Source organism: Bombus pyrosoma, linkage group LG12, assembly GCF_014825855.1.
Source record: "Bombus pyrosoma isolate SC7728 linkage group LG12, ASM1482585v1, whole genome shotgun sequence".
NCBI classification, from domain to species: Eukaryota; Metazoa; Arthropoda; class Insecta; order Hymenoptera; family Apidae; genus Bombus; species Bombus pyrosoma.
The window spans coordinates 7,386,257-7,410,650 of NC_057781.1; the positions used below are offsets into that span (position 1 = coordinate 7,386,257).

At 33.8% G+C, this 24,394-nt stretch overlaps 3 protein-coding genes across 15 annotated transcripts; 2 read left to right on the forward strand and 1 right to left on the reverse strand.

Moving 5' to 3' along the window:
• The first annotated feature begins 116 nt into the window (after positions 1 to 116).
• On the forward strand, positions 117 to 9,710 carry LOC122573405 (protein son of sevenless). 9 transcript variants are annotated; one of them, XM_043739710.1, is made up of 22 exons: positions 117 to 489; positions 1,557 to 1,683; positions 2,559 to 2,822; positions 2,908 to 2,991; positions 3,106 to 3,186; positions 3,287 to 3,436; positions 3,511 to 3,719; positions 3,802 to 3,985; positions 4,068 to 4,314; positions 4,398 to 4,622; positions 4,698 to 5,061; positions 5,132 to 5,324; positions 5,411 to 5,647; positions 5,753 to 5,908; positions 5,994 to 6,176; positions 6,251 to 6,368; positions 6,444 to 6,733; positions 6,804 to 7,029; positions 7,176 to 7,501; positions 7,581 to 7,836; positions 7,945 to 8,031; positions 9,475 to 9,710. In XM_043739710.1, coding segments are annotated over exons 1-22 (4,056 nt in total). In that variant the 5' UTR covers positions 117 to 487; the 3' UTR covers positions 9,522 to 9,710. The 9 variants fall into 9 exon arrangements, with proteins under 9 accessions (XP_043595645.1, XP_043595648.1, XP_043595647.1 ...); XM_043739713.1 differs by having other exon boundaries at positions 117 to 457; positions 1,303 to 1,683; XM_043739712.1 differs by having other exon boundaries at positions 117 to 457; positions 1,528 to 1,683.
• LOC122573407 (anoctamin-4) lies at positions 9,586 to 19,441 on the reverse strand. 2 transcript variants are annotated; one of them, XM_043739717.1, is made up of 14 exons: positions 17,456 to 19,441; positions 16,485 to 16,824; positions 15,022 to 15,169; positions 13,655 to 13,937; positions 13,368 to 13,513; positions 13,008 to 13,253; positions 12,750 to 12,949; positions 12,542 to 12,679; positions 12,260 to 12,477; positions 11,869 to 12,177; positions 11,492 to 11,801; positions 11,198 to 11,403; positions 10,819 to 11,109; positions 9,586 to 10,688 (listed from the first exon to the last, which is right to left on the reverse strand). In XM_043739717.1, the coding sequence occupies exons 1-14, from the start codon at positions 17,492 to 17,494 to the stop codon at positions 10,374 to 10,376; spliced, it is 3,189 nt and encodes a 1,062-aa protein (XP_043595652.1). In that variant the 5' UTR covers positions 17,495 to 19,441; the 3' UTR covers positions 9,586 to 10,373. The 2 variants fall into 2 exon arrangements, with proteins under 2 accessions (XP_043595652.1, XP_043595653.1); XM_043739718.1 differs by lacking the exon at positions 11,869 to 12,177.
• Positions 19,442 to 20,859: 1,418 nt separating this feature from the next.
• Positions 20,860 to 24,073, forward strand: LOC122573315 (lachesin). Of its 4 annotated transcripts, none has more exons than XM_043739487.1 (6): positions 20,860 to 20,913; positions 21,003 to 21,137; positions 21,457 to 21,698; positions 21,774 to 22,030; positions 22,100 to 22,503; positions 22,811 to 24,073. In XM_043739487.1, the coding sequence occupies exons 2-6, from the start codon at positions 21,092 to 21,094 to the stop codon at positions 22,975 to 22,977; spliced, it is 1,116 nt and encodes a 371-aa protein (XP_043595422.1). In that variant the 5' UTR covers positions 20,860 to 20,913; positions 21,003 to 21,091; the 3' UTR covers positions 22,978 to 24,073. The 4 variants fall into 4 exon arrangements, with proteins under 4 accessions (XP_043595422.1, XP_043595423.1, XP_043595421.1 ...); XM_043739488.1 differs by lacking the exon at positions 20,860 to 20,913 and having other exon boundaries at positions 20,920 to 21,137; positions 22,811 to 22,931; positions 23,046 to 24,073; XM_043739486.1 differs by lacking the exon at positions 20,860 to 20,913 and having other exon boundaries at positions 20,920 to 21,137.
• Positions 24,074 to 24,394: the final 321 nt, after the last annotated feature.

Sequence of the window (24,394 nt, forward strand, 5' to 3'; positions counted from 1 at the left end):
AATCGCCATTACGAATTTCAAAAATATCTCGAAAAGAGGGTCGATACTCTAACAAAGCTTGATATATCGAACTCGGGACTCTCGAAGTGGACGTAACAATCGCAGTTATCGATCGATGCGAGTCGCGCAATGGTATCCTTTGATAGTAGTGGTGCTCGCGCTAAGTTCTGACAAAAATTTGTGTTAAAAACGGTGTATAAAATGCAGAAACGGTCTAACTCGGGAACTCTTGGGTTAGCTTGGAAGATGCTTCCTATGATAAGTGAAAGAAGCATCCAGATCCCGGGGGGATATCACCGAGTGGCTTAGCTGTCGCATTTATCCAACAGAGATGTCTGCGCCCTGAGAAACGGACTGGCGGACAGACAGACGTCTCTGTCAACTTTTTCTGTGTTCTGATTTCCGATACGAAATGTTGTTTGGAAAATTCGGCAACTCTCCGGAGCGTATTCTCTAGGTATATAGTCAACACGGCCAGAGTTGATATATGTGAGTGGTGGGGATTTGTTCTCGATCACTTTGCTCCCGATGTGTGTCCCGTTTTCGCTTTCTTCGTCCCGTTCTCGCGATACTTACATGATACACACAGTGGCTCGCCAAAGCATTTCAACACTTGCCGTAGAAAACTTTTGTCTCCATACTATGTGTTTTATGTAAAACATATTTTTTTGAAATTTTATTAGTATTGTTATGAGACATAACTGTCATGATTATATTAGTGATTATATTAGTGAAATTTCAAGCCAATTTGAAAATGTGTATACAAGTTACAAAACATTGACTGCAAACGTATATTTAGTAACAAATTAGTATACAGTGCGAACAGCCATTTTAAACATCTAATAAATATTAAAGATGGTCCTATTGAATATTGTGATTTATTAATGTAATGGACTGATTCAATACTTTTGCGAAGTATATCCCAACGGAATATATACCTACAAGTATGTATCATGTAGTTTTTATGTACGTTTTCAGTTACGTTTCAAATTTGATCGATATTCACGATAGTCGTGTCACGACACAGTGCTGATGAAATTTCAAAATATGGGAATATAACACATATATTATATTCATAAAAGATTTGTATAAATGTTCGGATACTTTCATGTACTACTATATCTTGTAATTTAGACATACATATAAGAAATTTCAAACTCGACCAGTCACGATAATCGTTTCTACGTGACAGTGCTAATGAAATTGGCAAAATGTGAAAGCACAATACGCGTAATATATTCGTAAAATGCTTCTACGAGTGTTTGAATACTTTCATGAGCCACCGTACATACGATTTTGTAGATGTGACACTCCCAACCAATAACGAAAATTTCTCTCTACCTTATATCATTTTACACGATTGTGTGGATGGAAATATGAGAAAAATCGTATGATAGAACTATGAAGGTAGTCTGTAAATGTGTTTGTTTTGAAAAAAGACGTGAACTAATTTCCACCGCTAGGAAATATCACCGAATTTGAGAGGTGGTAAAAATCACATATCAATTCTGGCCGTACTGACTTTAGTGCGTGTTATTCTGTCGGGTGCGTGATAGGCTGTACCAGTACGTAGAGATGTTTTCGTCGCCGGCGTCAGTGGTGGGCGAGCCGTCAGGCTACGACTTTCAGAAAGAAGAGAACGCCGCTAAGTGGAAGGGGGTGTTTGTCAACTCCCTACGCAAGGTATACTTTCCGAATTACTTATTATAGAATTTATAATAATCCCTTGTGAAATGGTCCCGCTTTTCGCGAGATTTTGATGCCATCAGATGTCATTGATGTCAACCCGATCGACATTCGTCGATTCTATTGTCATTGTCACTAATATGCCACTGTTTTATGCCCTTTCCAACTCCAACTGGGTTTGTTGCCCTCTAACAACATAACAAAAATAACAATAATATCTCATAATATATACGTGAAATAAATATCATGGAAATTAACAATCATGTATTATCATACAATGATCGGTAGCTTTCTTGAAAACTGTGATTGCATCTGAATAAAAGATACCTTCTTCATATATTGAACAATTCATAGAATGATGACAGAATGTTATGTTGCTTGTCCTCGCTGTTTATAAGTATAAACCTATGTGAATGAGAAATTTAATTCTCTTACTATTCTTGTTCCATACAATAAATATATTAAAGTTTGCGGAATTTTAGCAGGAGCTTCTTTCACAATGGATAAAATAGGATAAATATTTACATATTGTATAACAAAAATATAAGTTGCAAACATAAAAAAAGCTGTTCTAAAATGCCACTGCTAGTGAAATATTTTTTTTTATAGAAAATTGTTTTCTTAGATCACTAATTATCAATTATGCTTCTTAAACAATATACTTGTAAGAATATTATATCTTTTACTTAAATAGAAATGTAGCTCATATTGACTATCAAATAGATGTTTTGTAAACAATATTCTCTGTCCGTGCCAATGTATCATACATCATTTTGTATCCCATATATTTCATTCATTCATTTTTTCCCTAAAACATTTTTTTCCCCTAAATAATAGTCTTCTCTGTTTAATGGAGGTTTTATATAAAATAGGTACTAGAGCAAGTACATCCTAGTCTTGAAGCACGACAAGATGCCTTAGACTACGTTGAGAGCTTAATCTTAAGGCTGTTGGGAATGCTTTGTGGTCATCCTCCACCACACACACCTCAAGATGTGGAAGAAAGAGTAAGACGTACTTTTCCTACTCCCATTGACAGATGGGCACTTAGAGATGCAAGAGATGCCTTGGAAAAAGGAAAAAAGAAATCACCACTAGTTCTTCCAGTTGACAAAATTCATCAACTATTACAAAAAGTAATTAGGAAATTAAATTTATTTTATGTTTTATTTTTATATATTTATCCACAGATATTATAATCTTGTATTTTTACATTGACAGGAAGTATTACAACAAAAAATTGATTTACAAGTTAGTCTTTTTGTAGTAGGAGTCTTGGAATATATTTCAGCAGATATTTTGAAGGTTGGTAAAAGCTATTATCATTTATTTTTATCAATATTCTGTTTTGTATAACTCTTTTATATGTTATTCGTTAACACTAATTCCTGAAAATGTTTAAGACTATTTTCTTTTCAGCTAGCTGGAAACTATGTCAAGAATATACGCCATGTAGAGATATCTTGCGAAGATATAAGGGTTGCAATGTGTGCAGATATGGTAACATTTTTAAAAAGCATGATATTTATGCTACGTTTGTATACTAAATGTATCAATAATCGCGTGATGAATGTTGAGTAATTTAGTGATCTATTAATAGGTATTAATGGACTTATTTTATCAAGATGATTATGCAGAGGGTCCACAAAGTGGTTTAGGTGCAGTGGTTTCTCAGACTTATGAAGAATCTGTTCGAGATCTCATACACGACGAACGTCATTATTTACGTGATCTCCATATGATCATTAAGGTGAAATATCTTATTAGTCGGTGAAATGTAGTTGTTAATCCATGAAAAATTGAATTATCCCACTTTTTAAATAGGTTTTTCGGGAAGAAATCGCAAAATTAGCACAAGATAGAACTGAGATTGAAACCCTTTTCAGTAATATTATGGACATTTACGAAGTTACTGTAACGTTACTTGGTAGTTTAGAAGATATAATGGAAATTACTGAAGAGAAACAAACACCTACTGTTGGGTCATGTTTTGAAGAACTGGCAGAAGCAGCAGAATTTGATGTTTATATAAAGTATGCAAAAAGAAATTACTGGTTTTAATAAGTATAATTATATATATTTCTTTTGAATCATAAATGAAAATGTTCATATTAGGTATGCAAAAGACATTAATAGTCTAGCTAGTCGAGAAGTTTTAACAAATTTATTATCAAGGCCTGAAGCTAATGCTGCGTTAAGAGCAGCAGGTCATGGTTTTAAAGAAGCTGTCAAATATTATTTGCCAAAACTTTTATTACAACCAATATGGCATTGTTTTTTGTACTTCCATTACATAAAGGTACATTTTAAATCATTTTACATTTACATATTATTGTACACATTATTCTAATTCAATAATATTTTGATAATATTTCATCTAGGTATTACAAAAACGTACACCAAATATAGAAGATGGTGAAACATTGGAACAAGTACAAGGTCTTTTAAATCCACTGCAGATGGAATTATTGCAATCTATGGCGAGTCTTCCAAAAAAAGATACAGGTCTGCGAATGCAGAGTAGAGCAAGGAGACAAGCTGCACTAGAGAAAACTAGTGAATTACAAAAAACTGTTGATGGTTGGGATCAGAGAGACGTCGGACAATGTTGTAATGAATTTATACGTGGTATGAAAAAAATATACGTTATTATTTTATTACTTTTTACATAAGTTATATGAAAGTATATTTTCGCTATTTTTTATGTATAGAGGATATGTTGTGGAAAGTAAGTAATGGAAGAAGGCTAACGGAACGAAGGGCTCTTCTTTTCGATGGTTTATTAGTTCTTTGTAAACCAAGTGGTGGCAAAAGAGTTAGCGTTACGGTTGCAGCGGTTGGTGTGGTGGGTCATCCACCTCATCAAGGCGAACTGCGTTTAAAAGAAAGATTTTTTATTAGAAAAGTTGATATTATCGACAAAGAGGATACTGAAGGTAAGTTTTAAAAAGTAATAATCTTAATATTAAATTTGTATTGTATAACTAGATTACATGTAATTATTTTTATAGAATTAAAAAATGCCTTTGAAATTGCACCAAGGGACCACCCTAATGTTATTCTTGTTGCCAAATCCGTCGAAGATAAAAATAGTTGGATGGCGGATCTTGTAATGTTGAATACAAAGAGTATGTTAGAAAGAACTTTGGACAGTATCCTTTTGGATGAAGAAAGGAAACATCCCTTAAGGTTACCTCCACCACATTTATATAAATTTGCCGAACAAGATAGTCCAGAAAATATTGTTTTGGAAGCGAGAGAAAATGGAGGTGTTCCATTAATTAAGGGCGCAACTTTGGTTAAATTGGTAGAAAGATTAACTTATCATATATATGCTGATCCAGCTTTTGTACGGACATTCCTTACTACTTATAGGTATGTGGATTCATACCTTTACTTTGGTATGTGAATTCTTTAACGAATAAATTGTGTTCCTTTTTTGTAGGAGTTTTTGCTCACCTCAAGAACTGTTGATATTGTTAATCGAAAGATTCGACATACCAGATCCTTCTTTAGTTTACGGTGAGGAAGAAAAATCTTCTGGTTGTAAAACAACTGCTAGGGAAGATTGGAAAAGATATAGAAAAGAATTTTGTCAACCTGTTCAATTTAGAGTTTTAAATGTTTTAAGACATTGGGTTAGTAATATTTAAATATATTTGCTCTAAATTATTGTATTACATTTTTTAAGTGATCATAATATCTTGAATGTTTCCCATACTAGGTTGATCATCATTTTTATGATTTTGAACGCGATAGAAATCTTTTAGAAAGATTGCAGTTGTTTTTAGACACAGTAAGTGGAAAATCAATGAGAAAATGGGTGGATTCAGTAATAAAAATTGTGCAAAGGAAATGCGAACCTTCAGAACAACGACCTATTACATTTAGCTTCGAACGATCTCCACCACCTATTGAGTGGCACCTAAAAGTTCCTGAAGAAGAATGGGGAATATTAACGGTAATACATTAACAATGTAAAACTGATAATATGGTAACATTATAATCGTAACTAATATGTTATTTGTATTATGTAGACAAGTAAATTATTTTCCAATAATTACAGTTACATCCAATTGAATTAGCGAGGCAATTAACTCTACTAGAGTTCGAATTGTACAGAACTGTAAAGCCTTCGGAATTAGTTGGGTCAGTATGGACTAAGAAAGATAAGGAAAAGACATCACCAAATTTACTGAAAATGATAAAGCACACAACAAACGTAAGCTACCTACATTATGCTCTATATTAGTTTTTATTTTGTATATTTTGAATTTAACAAATTAAATCACTTCTTTACTCTGTAGTTTACACGGTGGCTTGAAAAAACCATAGTAGAAGCTGAAAATTTAGAGGAGAGAGTTGCAATTGTATCACGAACAATTGAAATTATGATGGTGCTTCAAGATCTTAATAACTTTAATGGCGTATTAGCAATTGTTAGCGCAATGGGATCTGCGTCCGTTTTTAGGTTAAAATTTACATTTCAAGTATGTTCTTTTGTTATTTAGTGTTATCGATTAACTCGAACCAAGCAGAGTTATATATTTTATTGTATTTACAGCAAATACCAGCACGACTGGAAAAGGCTCTAGAAGAAGCAAGAGAACTAAACAACGGTCATTTCCGGAAGTATCAAGAAAAATTGCGATCCATTAATCCACCTTGTGTACCATTTTTTGGTAAATAATAAAGAATAAAATATTATTGATTTAAATTATTAAATTAATTTTCATTAATATATATTCTTTTCGTAGGCATGTACCTGACCAACATTCTACACATTGAAGAAGGGAATCCGGATTATCTGCGAGGAAGTCCAGAACTTATAAACTTTAGCAAACGACGGAAAGTGGCGGAGATAACCGGAGAAATTCAGCAGTACCAAAATCAACCTTATTGTCTTTCAGTGGAACCTAGAATAAGACATTTCATTGAAAATTTATCACCATTCGATCCTAATATGAAAGAGGCCGATATAAGCAATTATTTGTACAATAAAAGCCTAGAAGTAGAACCCAGAGGATGTAGACAACCACCTAGAGTCGTAAGTAAATGGAAATTATAAAACACACGTATAATAACACTGTTTATACTAGTTATTATTGTTCTTGTAGTCTCGTAAATGGCCGGACTTAAATTTAAAATCGCCGGGCATTAAAGCTAGAAGTTTGAGCGGCAAATTACCAGCTCCATTGCAAGCTGTAGCCTCCAGTGTAAGATTACACGATCCTCCACCGGAGGCCCCGCCGCCAGAATTACCAGAAACCCCTCCGCATGCTTCACATATTACAGTTTCTCACATAGGGGACCACACTGTCTTTGCACCTGTTTTACTAGGAGGTTTGTAGTCCAGAATATTGAATGTTAGCATGTGCTTATCAGCCGCCTTTTACAATTCTTATTCATTCTACAGAAACAAGAATCGTTCTTATTTTGTTGCATAGTATGCTTGGATAGGTAGTAGATGTACTTTACTGTTAATACAGGTACAGCTCAACCTCCAGGTTCACCAGGTCCTCTTAGCATGTCAGGACTTTCGATCAGCTCCCCGGGTAGCAGCCCGCAACTAGGATCACCTGGTCATTTGCCTATCCCACATCATCAACCACAAAATAGTCACTTTGGCTTTAATTCTGGTACGATTGGTGTAATGGGAGCCTTGACCGGTATGCCATCGTCGGGTGGAAGTCCTGGTGCTGCGATACCACCTCCTCCGTCTCCTAGCCATGTACCTCCCTGTCAACCTCCGCCCCCTTTGCCACCAAGATCTCATAGGAAACGAGAGAGTTCCATAAGCGAGTCGCCGCAACAGGTAAATTGTCAAAAAAGGTTTATTTTCCCTTTAAATTTCGTAGTTTATAATATCGTGTGTTTTATATTATTTATCACAGGCGAGACAAGCTCCAAATGCGCCCATACTTCCTCCACGGGATGGTACGTCTCCACCACCATTGCCACCACGAAGAGATTTACCTCCGGTGACGTTACCGCCTCGCCTTCCTACAACGTTGAATCCGAGCTGTTCAGCGCTACTTGCAAGGCGGAATTCCACGTTGGAGAACACATGTTCGAGTGTTGTTCATACAAGAAGACACATGTCTTTCAATGGGCCCAGTCCTACGAAACTTCCACCTACGCAACCTAATGGTAAAAATATTAATATCAGAAAGTTTATCATAATTGTGTATTCTCGTGTCACATCTACAATGCTTTTGTCTAATTGTTTATCAATCCATTTGTTGCAATCTACTTTAGGATCGGTAACTCCAAGGCTACCACCAAAACCGATGCCTGGACGTCCACCAACCACCATGTTTAATTTCAATGCTCCTCCTGGATCTAGTTAAGTGTTACATCTTCCTACCTCTTACCTAAATTAAAACGCATCATTTGGAAATCGAGATTTAGTCCACTCAGAAGGATTAGTCGAGTCGGATGTTTTGCTTGTTCGGTATGTTTAACAATGTAAACTTCATGCTGTTTACGTAACATTTTCACAGGAAACTTCGTAGGAGCACAAGATTTATTCAATTTATCTGTATTAATGTATCTACCGGGACTTCTTAGCCAAATACTTGAAACATAATCGGTAAATGCATTAATGCAAGACAAAGAAATTCGACGAAAATTTTCTTGCGACACGGCCCATACGTGATGAGATGCTGTTACATTCCTTTTTACGATTTGTCTTTTTAATACGTGTGACACTATTTTTATTGAAAGTTTATTTTTCGAGAGAATATAGAATGTTTTATCGCATATAGTATATTTTTAGAGGTTTTTTTACCAAGTGAATATATATAATCAGTAAATGTAAGGCTTTATATCATGAATATCCTATTGAACGAACTCAGTTGAAGCTATTTATCCTTGAGAGATACCCAAAGAAATAAAATTTGTACAGCTCGCCTAATTAAAAGAAGTGTATCAACCTCTGTTATTCGAATCCACAGAATATTTTTATAAATAAACGAAATGGAGTTTCTTTGATAACTTTGCATATCTGGGTCTCGTATAGTACCATAACGCATGTTAGTTCTAATACACATATAGATAAAAATAAGCGAAGGAAAGCCAAAATTATTTCTGTAATAATGTAGCAGCAGGAATTTTATTAAATAAACACATTTTGTCTAACACTCAAGTTTGTGAATCACGTGTACGCGCGCGCGCGCGCACGCACGCACGCACACACACACACACACACACACACATTGTATTAGAAAAAGTACTATGCTGCAAAGAGCATAAAAATGTACAAGATTTTTGCTACGAGATTCCCTTAAAAAAGAAAAAAAAATTATCAACGTAACTTTAGCACAAAAGCAATAATATTACAAGAGTATATGTTACTGTAGGACGGATTGCTACAAATGATTTTACCTGCAAACGATTTAGGATAAAAGAAAAACAATTAAGGAACCATGGAGATTCTTTCTCTATTTCAAAAATTTGACATGAATTATATTTTTATGATTTGTCATTTAGGACACATATAACACACGGCATATGTTTCGAGACGATGTGTGTAGATCATTTTATAAATAAAATAAATACTGCTTTTACAGACTATTAGGAATGTAGGGTACATTTCATCGCAGCCGTTTATCGGAACTATGGCTAATGAATTTTGAGTTAATGCGTCCATCAGATCCGAGGAGATCTGACTGAATGGACTATGTATCGATTTCGGTTGTCCGAACGGTCTCCTTTTCTTTAAAACAAGAAAAAAAAGCAAAAAAGATCCCTATCTATCCCCTCAACACAGCTGTGATACACTTTTAGATTTTAAAAAGGACGCAGAAGACGCAAGAAAGTGCAGTATGGATTGAATCATAGGCCAATAAGCATAGAATTATACATATAAGTCGAGAATCAATAGCAAAAAGAAAGAAGTAAATATGTACATGTATATTATTATAAATATATTCTATAGTAATTATTGTAATAATGTTAAGCGTAAGACGGAGAATGAAATATTGAAATTATATACAATAAAGAGTATATTGTGTAGATCTTGAGAGAATTTTTTTACTTTCCCGTGTTTTCAGAAATTTTAGCAACTAAACGATAGTAACGTCCTTACTATAGAAACACAAACGTGACACTATTCAATTCGATCATCATGTCGCTTTTTCATATGGTACAAGTATACAAGTATGTTTTATAAATTTTTTAAAAATGCTTATCACCGGTAACCGGTTATTATGATCTAAAACTATTTTGATGAAATATAATTTTAGAAAATAGAGTATCTGGTTTAAATATTCTAAAAGAGGTAATTCTGTGTAAGTTAATACTGATAGTATTTATGTTAAAAATCACACATATGTTATTGATCTCGCGATCAAACGTTAAAAATTTATTAAATAGATTTTCGATGAATCTTTAAAAAGTGTCGATATACTTTTGGCATTTGTATATTATCTCATTACATGTTGGTTCGATTGTTTTTCATTTACTCGTGTTTGTGTATTTTACACGATTTTTTAAAATATCACAATTACCATTTCATTTGTTTGTACTTGATATCTCGATATATACTTATGTAGAACTTCACTCAAGTATAATTTACACAACGATAGAATTAGATAATTTTGATACAAATGAGAGTGGTATTTTTAAAATGTTCTTAAGTACAGATGTACTCCTTGAGGAGAAAATATGATCGACACTTTTCAAAATCATGTCACTTCCCATACGGTTGAACCATCACTGTTTCTATTATGCCTGGAAGTTACGTCGACGTGGGCATCTAAGCCGTCGCTCAATTTGCTGAAACGCCTTGCCCAGCTACCTCTACCACCGCCTGCAGCTCTTCCTCCAATACTACCTGCTTCTCTAAGCACCGATAAAATATCATCTTCGTCTTCTCTGCTCTTTATACCTTTCTCATATTTGGCTTCTTGAGCTAATAAACGTTCTCGTTGTAATTGAGTCGCCAGAGAACGAGGTACAGCTGGTATCACGTAACTCATAATGCCAGTTAGGGCGAAAACCTAATTAAAATTTCAATTTTTATATTTTACTGATAGCTTTTTAAAGTGTGAATTTTATAGGTAAGATGTATGGAGGGCCATAGTGGTGTTATAACCAGTCATATAGAAGATGAAGTAAAGTGAAACTTACGATATGTTCAAAAACAACGACAAAGGCCAAACGGGCTGCGAAAACATGCCAATATTGCGGGCTGAGTCCATATGGATCGTTTGAATGATCCGGTCCATTTCTGTAACCTCTATACTGACAAGTTACCGGATGATTTTTAGCCATATCGCTTTTCATGTCATCTGTATAATCTGATGTGTTGAATTCCGATAGAGAACTGTCGATATAACCCACTAGATCCTCCGTGGGAGAGTAAACGATAGCATAAACGCTGCGGGGGATAAAATCTGACGTGTATGCGATGACGAACGCCTATGTATGATACAAGCAAATTGTTGTTAGACTTTGTAATATAATTTGCAAGTTTGAATCGTGAACTTTTATTATTACGTATACGTACGTTCGACACTACAGCAACGTAAGTTACTCCACGTAGTATACCATACCATGCTCCTATATCTTCCACTCTCTCTGCTAATGGCCTTCTCGCCTCTCTTACCATTTTGTATGCGTCAAGCCGTATCTCAGCTATATTGTTTAATAACGCGAACAATGGTGCTAATGGGAATGCAGCGACGAACAAGGTCACGAATCCGTACTGTAAAACTATAAAACAAGTACATGAAGAAAATAATTGACAATTATATTTTAAATTAATTAAATTTTTACTGATGAGTAATTTAAATATACTTACTCATTTCCAAATATTCGTCAAAGAGCGCTAGTCTTCCGGGATCCTGCAACTGATAATCCTTTTCCCAATAAGTATACGGTCTACCGTGATCTTTCGTAGCCGCAACGTGGTTTCTTTTACGCCACCAATTCCACAGTTTTGGTGACAGTATCTCGACAAAATTATTGAAGCACTGCTTGCCCACCATTATAATGGCGAGCTGTATACAAACTTCTGACAGGCATCCAGCTGGATCGCACACGTCCGTTTTTATACGAAAGAATTCAGAAGATCGTGCGTCTGCGTCTCCGGGATGAACAAAAAACCTACCCTGTAAATCGCCACTCTTCAATAAATTTGTTTCACTTCATACGTGCAGCAAATAGAATGTTACCAACTTTAAAGAAGGCTATATAGATGAGAGATGAATAAAAATTGACAAACTCGAAGAGAAATATCTTGAATGTGAAACTGGATTCGTACTCAGTCTGCGTTCTGGGATTCTCCATGTTCACCATCCATCGCGCTAAACGATGATACACTCGTGTAAGAATCATGATTATAATTAAATTAATTAAAGCGGCAGTCATGGAGGTAAAAATTTTCGCGTGCTTCTTTAAAAATGGACCTCCGCCGCCATAAAATACGGCTACCAGCGATATTCGAGAAATAATGGTTCCCAGAACAGCGCCCAAAACTACACATATCTGAATACAAATTTACCAATAAAATTTAGCATCAACGAAACAAATTTATTTGATTGAATGTGACGAGAATTCTTTTAATTACCATAAAAAATACCATGGAACTGGTGGCACAAGAACGTACAGCCTTAGACCATACTGGTAGGTAAGGCTCTCTTTCCCTGGTCACAGGATTTATTCGAAATGTTTTCACTGTAGTTTCAAACTCAGGTCGAGGTTCTTCGTCACTTTCAACGTTCTGGAGATCCCATTCCCAAATTATTACAGCTTGCCTTCGTTTCCATAACTCAAGAAATGTCGTGGCTAAAAGATCGAATAAGAAGATAAGATATATGCGTTAAAACATTAAATTATGTCTATAGCATACCCCAAAAGGACATGAAGATGGCAAAGAAGACAGTGGCAGGGTTGTCGAACAAGTAACTTAGTTTTGAGAATATGCAAGACTCGCCGAGCTTTTGATAAGAACATGCTTTATCGCAGAGAGGGCATAATGTAATATTTCCTAGAAAAGTTATTTAGTAAAGAGGAAGAACGGAAAAAAATAAAATAAAAATTGTATGAAATAAAAATACCTGCTATACTATAGTCACATATTTCTTTACTGGGTATATTATCAGGTCCATCCATGCTTCCTACACCATACATAAAGCACAAAAGGCCAACAATCGCTGGAGCGTATAAACATTTTGTGTAAAATCCTAGCCATGCAAAGTAAAGAGCCACTTTTTCACCGAAATATCGTCTAATCAACCAGAGCGGCTGCCTCTTGTACCTAAAAATACAGAATTAAATGTTTATTTAACAAAAAGTGAAAGTGCTAATGAAATTACCATTGCGAAGGTCTAGCCCATATCAAGTACAGTAAATATCTGTCGAGAATTTCGCCATTGAATCCAGGTCTATTATACGGGCCCTCGTGCAGAGAAAAGCAGTCTAAATAGGTGCCATCCGCCAAAAGTCTACGGATACCTGCTTTCTCGTGATTTTCGTCGTACCGTGCCCTCGATAATATTTGCATTACTATTAAAGACCTTTGTGCAGGTGTATAAGCTGTATCTCTATCCTTTACCACGAATCTATAAAAAGAGAAACAAAAATATCGAATAATTAACTTATAACATATGATAATATATAATATAATCAGCTTATACATTTTTAATTTATTTTGTCTTATACAGTTAAATTTGTACCTCTCTTCTCGATCGCCAGAATCAATGCTGTTATAAAAGCTAGGCTCTTCCGGATACTTCTTCGTATCCCAAGTATGTATCTTTCTTACCCATTGTATCCATTTCTCCCAAAATTTTGGGCTTTCTTTCACGTCTTCGTTACCTTGCTAATAATAAAATAACATAAATTAATAATAAAATGAAGGATTATTCTATGTTAAATTTACTTACTAAATACTGCAATGTTAATTAGAAGCAGGAACACCGAACACGTATACTTTTCATTTTGAGAAATTTCATGAACCTACCCAAGCCTTAACAGAAATAGTAATGAACCTTTTGGTGGGTAATTTCAAGTTCATCACTTCAGCGTATTGAACTTTAATCTTCCATGGAATGTGCAATTTCAAGAAGTAAGTTTTCCCATCGAAGGAGTTTTCTTTTGGTTCCAGTTCCAACTGCAAACCCTCTTTTAATAGATTCTGCTGGAAAACGCGTCTTTGTTCTTTTCGACGTGCCTCTAATTCCGTCATCACTCCAGTGTACTCCTCCTGGTACACTAACACCATATCAATGCGTCTACGACCATCTCTGCAAATATATAGTATACGATATTGTATATTATTTAATAAGTTATAATGCAAATAATAATTGGCTGATTGACCACTTCTTCAGATCAATAATGATTTTATATGACGACTGATTTACTCACGCTCCGTCAATAATATAAACATACAGAACACTGATCCACTCTAGCGATTGTCGGTAAATCTGCCGAGATACGTTGAATGCAACCAATTAAAAAAAAGTAATTAATTGTACTAAACAATTGGGAGAATTCATAAAGCAGATGTAAAAAAAAAAAGAGGGAAAGCATAATGTATTAAAATTTTAGGGTAATTTTTCGGGATCATTTCAAGATTATTGCAAGGCTATTTCAAAGTCAATTCAAGAACATTTAAAAGTCAGCCAGTGTCATTCCAAGATTCAAATTCAAATCCGTTTTTCAAATTCTTTTCCGATCAATTACCATTCAGTATTACAAAACTCAGGGTTACAAGACATTATTTCAAGGTTATTTCAAAGTCGTTCAAAATTATTTGAAAATCTGATTTATTTGACAATGTAATTGAAAAATAATAGGGCTTATTTAGGAAATATACATACTAAATAATTTACAGGGTGTCTTTCGGGATGACCTAATAGGAAAGCAAACAGCACGACCATAACGAAACCTAGTCTAAAATTAAACCAAACATGAACGGAAGAAGTCACGACTGACGTAAAGTTATTATGGGATAAAATCGCAATATGTAATATGCTGGCAGGGGCCACGCGATGAGAAAATTAATTATGTAAACGTTCTTTTTTTATGTGCTCTGGGTTTTGTAACATTGCACAGTGGCTAATTATACGAACGTTCTTGATGAACTGACTCTCTATGGATTATTTTTGCCTACTATGCGTGATTAATATCTACACGAACAAGGAATTCTTTACAATTTGTTGTTCATTTTTCTTAGATTAATCAAAACAGTAAAGTACCGGAATAAAAGATAGAACAATGTACAATAAATTCTACTCTGCACGTACTAAAATTTTTATAATATAGGTACTTTCTGTTTAAAAATGTGATTAATACATTTAATATATTTTGGAAAAGAAGTTAACACACCGGAAGTAAAGTGTTTCGGGATCCACTTCCCCCTCTGAGGACGAATCCTTTTGCAATAAAGAATTTCTCGGTATATCTTCAGCAAATATTGGTGTTTCCGGTAACGGTGGAGTGTCTTCCGGTGTCACTGGTATTGTAAGCTTAGGACCTATGAAGAATAAAAATATGTTCGAATTAATTTGAGGCTTCAAACTCCAAAGTTAAAATCATCATACTAATATCATTTTTAACTAATATAGTTACTCAAAGTCTTTGAATAGATCGGTAAATAATTGACTACGGATGTATAAAACAAACACTCTGCGATAATACTAGGGTGGTCAATTAGTTGCGCTTCTTTAATGTATTTCTTCGTATTATTCTTTTGGAGTGAATATACTCATTTGATTTATATGTATAATATGTCATTATGTAGGCCAGGAATAATGCCTTGAATCTTTAATGAACATTTAATTGTATTGTATCTCATTATTTGTTTGGAAAGGAATATGAAAAAATTAGAAATTCGTGTATTTTAGTGTCAATACTGGGAGCAGAACTTCAAAGTACTATATTTTTTCTCAAAATATTATATTTTCTTCGTTGCTTCTATCACTTTGAAGTTCTGCTTTCAGTAGTGACGTGTAAAGGTGCACGCATTTCTAATTTTTTGATATCCCTTTCTAAACAAATAATCAGATAGAGTACAAGAAATTAATCGAATTAAATATATGTCATCAAAGGTTTTAAAGCATCATTCAGGAGCTACGTAATGACACATTACACATATGAATCAAATGAGTATATTCATTCTAAAAGTATAATGTAAAGATTCTTCTGTATTCAATATTCATATTAAAAACATAGAAATTTACGGACTACCCTGGTAGCTTCCTATTGACCGTACTTATACATGTAAATAGGCTACTCAGCACCTGTTGCGTGAAATTGTATTCTGTTACTATGTCTTTAGTGAATTGATTGTACATACGACGAACTATGCAAAACCCATTGACCTTGAAGGTCCATATAGAAAAAGAAACATATAAAGTCATGTATCTTATACGAACATTAAAGTACCATTACAAAATAGGAGGTATCATTATCGTTATCAAAAGTTTCACATTCTGTGAAAGAAGGAGAATAATAATGGAGACACGTATCGGCTCGACAATGGTTCGATAGTTATAGAGTTTTTACGGTTCCGCTGAAGTTATAGTCTCATTATTAATATCCATTATTCGTGTCACGCTGACATTCATATGCATATTGATCGTAGTTTATTGACTTAGGCCTATTTCAACCATTGCAAGGCTAACGTGCCATTACGAATACTCACGCTATATACGAATGATATACATATCCCGATTATTTAAATTAGATCGAGAGTTCCTTCCCTTTTTCTTCCTTAATGTCAGGAAGTGAAAAGAAAAAATCGCAAAAAACATAAAAAAAGGAAGAAGAATGATTTATTGGAATCCTACCAAAAGCGTCCCGAGCAGTCAGATTTGTTCCCGAGGGATAAACGCTGCTTCTGGATAATTTTTTATTCGCCATCGGCGATCCATTCGATTGAATACCATTTTTATCCATTTTGTAAATGATTTCCTTGCTATTTTCAACTCTCGTGTTTTCGTTCACACTAGGGGAATTCGATTTTGTGGAATTCGTAGCGGTTCTTCGGGGCGAGGAACTTGTTGATGACGCTTTCGATGGCGAATTCTCCGTTCCCTCTGCATTCACGTTCGTTTGAGATTCATTTGTATTTGATATGGTAACACTTGTGTTGCTTATGGATATACTCGGTCGTCTGCTATGGATATTCTGGAAGGATCAAATTTGTTTCTTCGTCAGTGTAAAAAGTTCGTTTCAGAGCTAGCGAAATTATTTATTATTACGAACATTTTACTACATGTCGATAATAATTTTCGCAGTAACGTAAAACGTAACAATACTGAGGCTTATTGTTAATTTAAATATTTCGATTGGTTGCATACTTTAACGCGTCGCGCATATTTCATCGGACTTTATTTTTTGCAATTTCAATGTTCAGAGAGATCATTGAAGTACGGAACACTTATTGTTAGTAGCAGAAGTTTACCGTGTAAATGTTCCATAATTTTCTGGATAATTTAGCAACGAGACTTTCGTTTATATACCTGGCATGCAATTAAGTGAATAATCTAGATCACCTGTGACTAGTTTAGATGGATTATTTAGATACATTATATTGATGAGATTCGTCGATTAGATACAGCTAAAACAAGTACGATGCAATCTTTTAAAATATTCACCAGTTTTGTCTATAATGCGCCATTAAAAAGAATATGTAATGTACACATTCATTTGTACACATTTATTCTATTGCTGACCGGTTCTTACGTACAGATCGTAAAACAAAATCACAAAATTTATTGACTAGAAAAACAAAGAAAAGGATATATGTATATGATACCTGTGTTTTATCCTCGACTCGAGGTTCGCTGTTATCCATTGCGCTCAAAAATGCTTGATAAACAGTGTCGAGAAGAATTCCCTGTCGCCGGTGACAGCTAAGAAAAATACAAGTTCCGCGGCAATCTTGATCAATCCTGACATTCTGTAAATCGGAACGATAATAGAATGCTGCCTTTTTTAGCGAGAAGCAAGTTCGATCTGTCTATTTTCATGATAACGATTCGCATTAAATGGATGCACCGTACAACACGCTAATCTTCGTCAAATTATTATCATTACTCGCACGAAAATCCCAAAGCGACGCAATTTCCTACAAAGGTATCATATCATCGGCGTCGAATATCGTTGAGTTTATAAATTCTTCTATTGGTCACCGTGGCAATTACAGATTGGTAAAAAGAGAAGAGATCCGCTGAATCATTATATGTATCGTAAATATTAGTGACAATAAACTCTTGACAATTCTGTCAAGAAGATCACTTCCTTCATGTAATTCAAAGCAGGCAAATCGGTCGATAAGTGTCTTCGTAACTTTATTTCAGTCGTTAATCGATCGATAATGTATTACATGAAATGAAAACGGATCAACAAAAATTCCGATTCCAATTGACATTTATATGTATGTAAAATTCGCAGCAATCACGGAAGATCATTTATTGCCAAGACAACTGAGGCGGTGATTTAGCCTTGCTTTGATTTTCTTTCTCAATTATGAATGGAATAACAGCTGGATAGTCTATAGTTATCATCTTTCCCAATCTGAACAGGTTCGAATGCCCTTGGCCCATCAACGAATATGCTAACAATCTTTCCTATTAGATCTAAGACGGATCTATAAATTTACGGCACGAAACGGGATGTCTTTGGACAATCAATCGCGACCTTTGTAATTGATGCTTCAAAATGCATGTGGATACTTTGCTGTATGCTTTTAGTCAGAACATTTTACTTCGTACTCGTGACCTCTTCTTTCTGTTTTCTTTTAAACTTCCATTTTGTTCTTATATTTAATTGCCAATTATTATTTACGTGATTTCATCGTGGCCTATGATTCCTTTTCTTTTGACTTGTAATTTCAAATGTCATTATTGATATTCTGTACACTTGCAAACTGTACAGCAGTGCATTATTGAACAAGACGACCTAATTTCACAATGGCAATTCTTAACAAGTATCGTGGAAATATATTCAGAAAGTTGTCAGAAAATGGAGTGTATATTGACAAGACATGGATCATATATCTGAATACATAATTAGTACGATCGTATTTCTTTCGGAAGACAAACAACGGTGCTTGAACCTCCGAAATAGTTTAGAAATTTTTCTTCCTCAATTCTTCGATCTTCCTTCACTTTGAATAATTGTTTAAAAAAGAAGAAGCACTTTCATGTGAATAAATTATTTTTTCGTAACTGATAACATTAAAGAACATCAAAACATGTTGGCCACAATCACCAGACAGTAACTGCAGTCAATGCTATTTCTTTGAATTGTTAATTCTTGATGTATCTAACTGTATAGTGTACACTCCCTTCAAATTTTGGTAAGATACCCTCAACTGTCAGACACTGCGCTCATGCTTGTCAGGTGACCGCGCCGGTAACTTCCACCGCAATACTGTGACACATACTGACTTCCTCGTGGTAGGATGATAGTGCTTATATATTGCACACATGACCATGCGTGTGTTATTTACGAATGATAGCTATACACATGCCTTTGCACGAATAGAACACACATGTATTTGCGAGCTTGGTTCGTGTTTTGATATTCTTTTACATTTGAACTACATGCATATATCTACGTATACTACTACAATCTACTTAGCGTATATATCATTTTACTCGCAAGCGTAACGGATGACTACGAATGTTTCTCTCAAAGATTTGTCATCATGTCGAAGTATCACGGTTCTTAGCACCTAGAACAGTTACAACAGTTACGCTTTTTTTTAAATCATGTCTCTCCTTTAAATATTTCTTTGTTCGGGACTATTTTTTGTTTTGTTTTTGTATTAATACTTATAAGTACTTTTGTAAATATTCACATACGTACAAACACATTATACTCGGTATATATCCTGTATATTGCACGACATGTGCATTACTTGTATTTACTATATGGAATGGTATATGTTTCATACACGTAAAAATCTATCAAGGATTTTAACCCTCATGTAGGTACACGAGACAATGAGGTTTTCGAATCGCTATGGTTACCGAATGAACACAACATATGTTACGTATCATGTCTGTATAGCATGCATATTATAGAGAGGTTCTTTCATGAAGTTGAAATACCAACAGAGGGATGGATATAAGTTTGCACGCAACATCGTCACTTAAGAATAATGAACGTATTACGCTCCTCTTTAACCGTTATACGTAATAAAAGGTTTTACTGTCTCGACTTTTTAACGTACCATATCTATTTTTGTATTAGAAATGTTTTATGCAAAAATAATTTACACTAGAAAAGTATAATGATATAATTAAAAGATATACATACTTTTATTCTCGGTGTAATCTGATTTCTATTTCAAATATTAGTAAGATATGGTTATGGCAAAAATTTGTCTTGGACCAGTTACATGGTTTAATAGTGTTCGCTTTTCCTGAAATAGTACAGAACTAGATTCTTGACATTGTCCATAACTTAAATAACGTAACCTTCGTACCTAAGCAAAACCTTAGTAAAAGATAATCAATAGAAAAAGGTCTGTTAACTGTATAATACTTTGACATTTTAGTATAATTGTTAATATCTACTTACGTAATTTTGTCTGGTATTTCGATTCACCCTTATAATAAGGAAAAGTAGGAAAGGAAAGTTCGTTATAAAGAAAAATAAGGAAGAGAAATGCATTAGTAGCAAACTAATAATATTATTCTTTCAAACGTGACTCTTAAACGTATTTAAAAAATATGAGAACAATTATGTTAATCCTTATTCAAAACTTACTGACGTTGAACCTATGTATATATAATTATTCTTATGCACTTTCTTGAGGAAATTTTCCATTACTACGTTTAATAAGAAGAAAAACGGAAACCTTCTTCTGAAATTTTCTTTTTGATCTTTTTAACAACAAATTTTTGATAAAATATTTTAATAAAACACTTTCTTTTTGTAAAAAATATAAAAGAAGAAATTTACTGGGATTTATCGTTTTATACGTACTGTAATATGACTGCATTAGAAATTTTTGAATCAACGTAATAAATCATGTGTACAACTATTAACTTAATTAAAATTGTTACTATTTGCTATAGAAGATTTTATATAAAAAATAAGGTAAGAATAAAATAAAATATTTAAACAACTGTTGTAAATATGTAAAGATTGATATCTTTAATTTATATTATACGTTCTAAATATTTCGGTTACAGTCTTTCGTTTGATTAGAGATATAGCGTCATTCGCCATATTTATTTTCGATCAACAGACACCTGTACTGTGAGTATTATTCCGTTCCATTATTATACACTTCTGTTGTGTGACAGCATCGACAACGATATCTAATGTTATAAATGCTACTAACATAGGTTAGTGGGTGGAAATAATATTGGTGAAGAAAGGTGAAGATTATTATTATTCCAGCGTTACTGGAACATTACAACTGGGGTGTGTCATAATGAAGACTTTTTATACATTTTTGGCGTTCGCCTTTTTATATGCAGGTAAAGAACAAAGAGATTTATTTGCAGTGCTATTTTGTACGTACTGTTTTTAAATATAAATGTTTTGCTTCTACAAATTTGTTCTTATTTACTTAATGAAGCGAATTTACGTTGACCCTTATGCAATATTCAGTGTTTACAGAACACCCTTACACGCAATTAGTTTAATTTGATACTTATACAAAATTACAGAATGTATAGCATGTTACATCTCTATGTGTGTTTGGTATTTTGATGTTAGGATACAGAATATTATAATGTTATTATATTTAATTAAATTAACATCTTTAACTGGAAACATTACTATCATATTTTTCAGTTAAAAGTCAACGTACACCGACAATATCCTATATTTCCCAAGAGCAAATTAAAGATATAGGTGAAACTGTAGAGTTCCGTTGTTCAGTTTTATATGCACCTGACTTTCCAGTTGTATGGACAAAAATTAATAAAAACGTTGCTAATGACCAATTACCACTTTCGCATGGTAGTACTTTAATTATAAGAGATACTAGATTTACCCTCAAATATGATGATGCCCTGTCTACCTTTAGATTACAGGTATTATGTTTAATACATATTGTGCTTTTATTGTTTAATAGCGTAATTTAAATATTAATATAATCCATACTTCAGATAAAAGATATTCAAGAGACTGATGCTGGATTTTATCAATGTAAAATTTTGATATCTTTGAATAATTATGTATCTGCAAATGTTGAATTGCAAGTTCGTAGACCACCTATTATTAGTGATAATTCGACCAGAGCTCTGGTTGTCACTGAAGGGCAGCCTGTGCAGCTTGACTGTTATGCTGGTGGTTTTCCTACACCTAGAATCTCATGGCGTAGAGAAAATAATGCCATCTTACCAACTGGTGGATCAATTTATCGGTAGGTTTGATACCTCTTGTTCTTTAGACATTTATATGAATTCTGTTCTGACAAGTTGAAATATTATAGTGGCAACACATTGAAAATTTCTACAATTCGTAAGGAAGATCGTGGAACATATTATTGTGTAGCTGAAAATGGAGTAGGTCGTGGGGCTAGACGTAATATTAATGTTGAAGTTGAATTTGCTCCTGTCATCACAGCACCAAGACCACGACTTGGTCAAGCCTTACAATATGACATGGATCTAGAATGCCATGTAGAAGCTTATCCTCCACCAGCTATCGTTTGGTTGAAAGATGATGTTCAGTTGTCTAATAATCAGCATTATAGTATATCACATTTTGCAACCGCTGATCAATATACTGATACAACAATTAGAGTGATCACAATTGAAAAAAGACAATATGGAGAGTATGTGTGCAGAGCTGCTAATAAATTAGGAACTGCAGAAACAAGCGTTGAATTATTTGGTATGTATTCTGAAATATACGTATATACATATGTACGATTTTAATAATATAAATCATTCATGAAATGTTGCTTCCATTTTTCTGGCTGTAATTATAGTTACATCAAATTGTAGAATTGATAAATATGTATGCATTTATAGATTGTGCATGATATTCTAATCTGATAACTTTTATTTGTTATTCTTATATAATTCTGTGTATAGTTTATTTCATCTTCTTATGTTTTTTTTTTATTTAATTTACAGTGTATTCATTTGTTAAGTTTAGTAGTTAGCATGCTCTAGATGTTTCCTTGTTTTTTGCGCAGAAACTACTGTCCCTGTGTGTCCGCCAGCTTGTGGTCAAGCCCTTTATTATGGGGCTGGAGTAGTACCAGTTTCTTCAGGGCCTTTGGTAGTCTTAGTTTTATTTATTACAGTTGTTATGAGGTATGTTAATTTTTGGAGACAACTTGTTCTCGCTTTTGCACATTAGCATTCACAGTTCCAATGTAATATAAATCCACCCTATTTCATGTATGAACAAATTTTATAAATTTGCAGAAATTTCTACGCCAAATATTAATTATCCCGGACTTCAGTGGGCGGCAGGAAGTCAATGCAACTTATCGAAATGGTTGCTAATAGCACTATGGTTCACCATTGTGAATAGATATTAGAAACATTACTTATACAACAACTTTAGGGGCCTAATTTGTTTTTAACTCCTATTAGATGATTATTTTTGTAGTTATGAATAATGAAATTGAATAATTATTAGAGCATAAAAGTTTTAGGGGCCAACAATATAGTAGATGTTGGCAAGGTACAAACTAACATTCCAGAAAAATACATAGTGATACATAGCGAAAAAATTAACGATATTACTAATAGTTTGAGATTTATATATATAAATATATATATATATATATATCCTTTTTTCATATATCAGCACAACTGATATATACGTGACAAAGTCGTAAAAATACGTAAAAAAGTGATTGATGATAATATTACGAACATACATCAGCCTTTAACATAGTTTGTAGGAGTTCAATTCATACAATTCATACAATTTGACACATTCGAGACTGATATATTTTGACAAGACCGTCCGTAGTGGCAGCTAACATTTTTGCAGTTATAATAAGAAATTAAATAGCGTAAGAACAAGATAAACAGATTTTAAGATTATTTTCGTCTAAAAAAGCGTTACGGCCGATATAGTGGGTCAATAGTTATTGAAATCTTTTTCATACTAAACAGGTGATGAATCATCACGTAAGTTGTAAGGGTAGAATAATAGTTGTTAACCCTCTGCACCCGAGTTTTTTGTCGATTAAATAACGACGCCAAATATTATTTGTGCCTGGGAGAAGTACTTCCAGTATAAATGGTTAATACTCCAAAAAAATGAGCACAATTAATGTAGAGATAGTTATGAAATCATGAACATAAATATTGTTATTCCTGTTTTATGTTTGTGAAAGTATGAAGAATCTACAACAGAATAACTTTGCTAAAGTGCATATATAATATAAGAAAATTGTCTGTAAGTACTACGTATAATAAATTTTTTCAGTATTCCTTAAGAGAACCGTCTAAACATAAATCTGGTTCATCCTCATAGTCTGTATACTAGTATATTGCATGATTCATTAACATGACATCGTCTGCACTTTTTTACTCTATCTTATTCTCTATGCTTCCCAGTAACACTTCAGATACTCTTTTATGTCTATAGTATCCATGGTGGGCGAGCAAAGGAGCATAAGTTAGAATTATTAGTTTTGCAGCTTCTCAGTTTCACCTATAATATTTAATGTGTCATATAAAATCAGGTGTTAAATTTTGTATATTAAAATTTCAGATAAAAGAGCGGAAAGGGAGTCAAATTGGCTTGTACTGTTAGA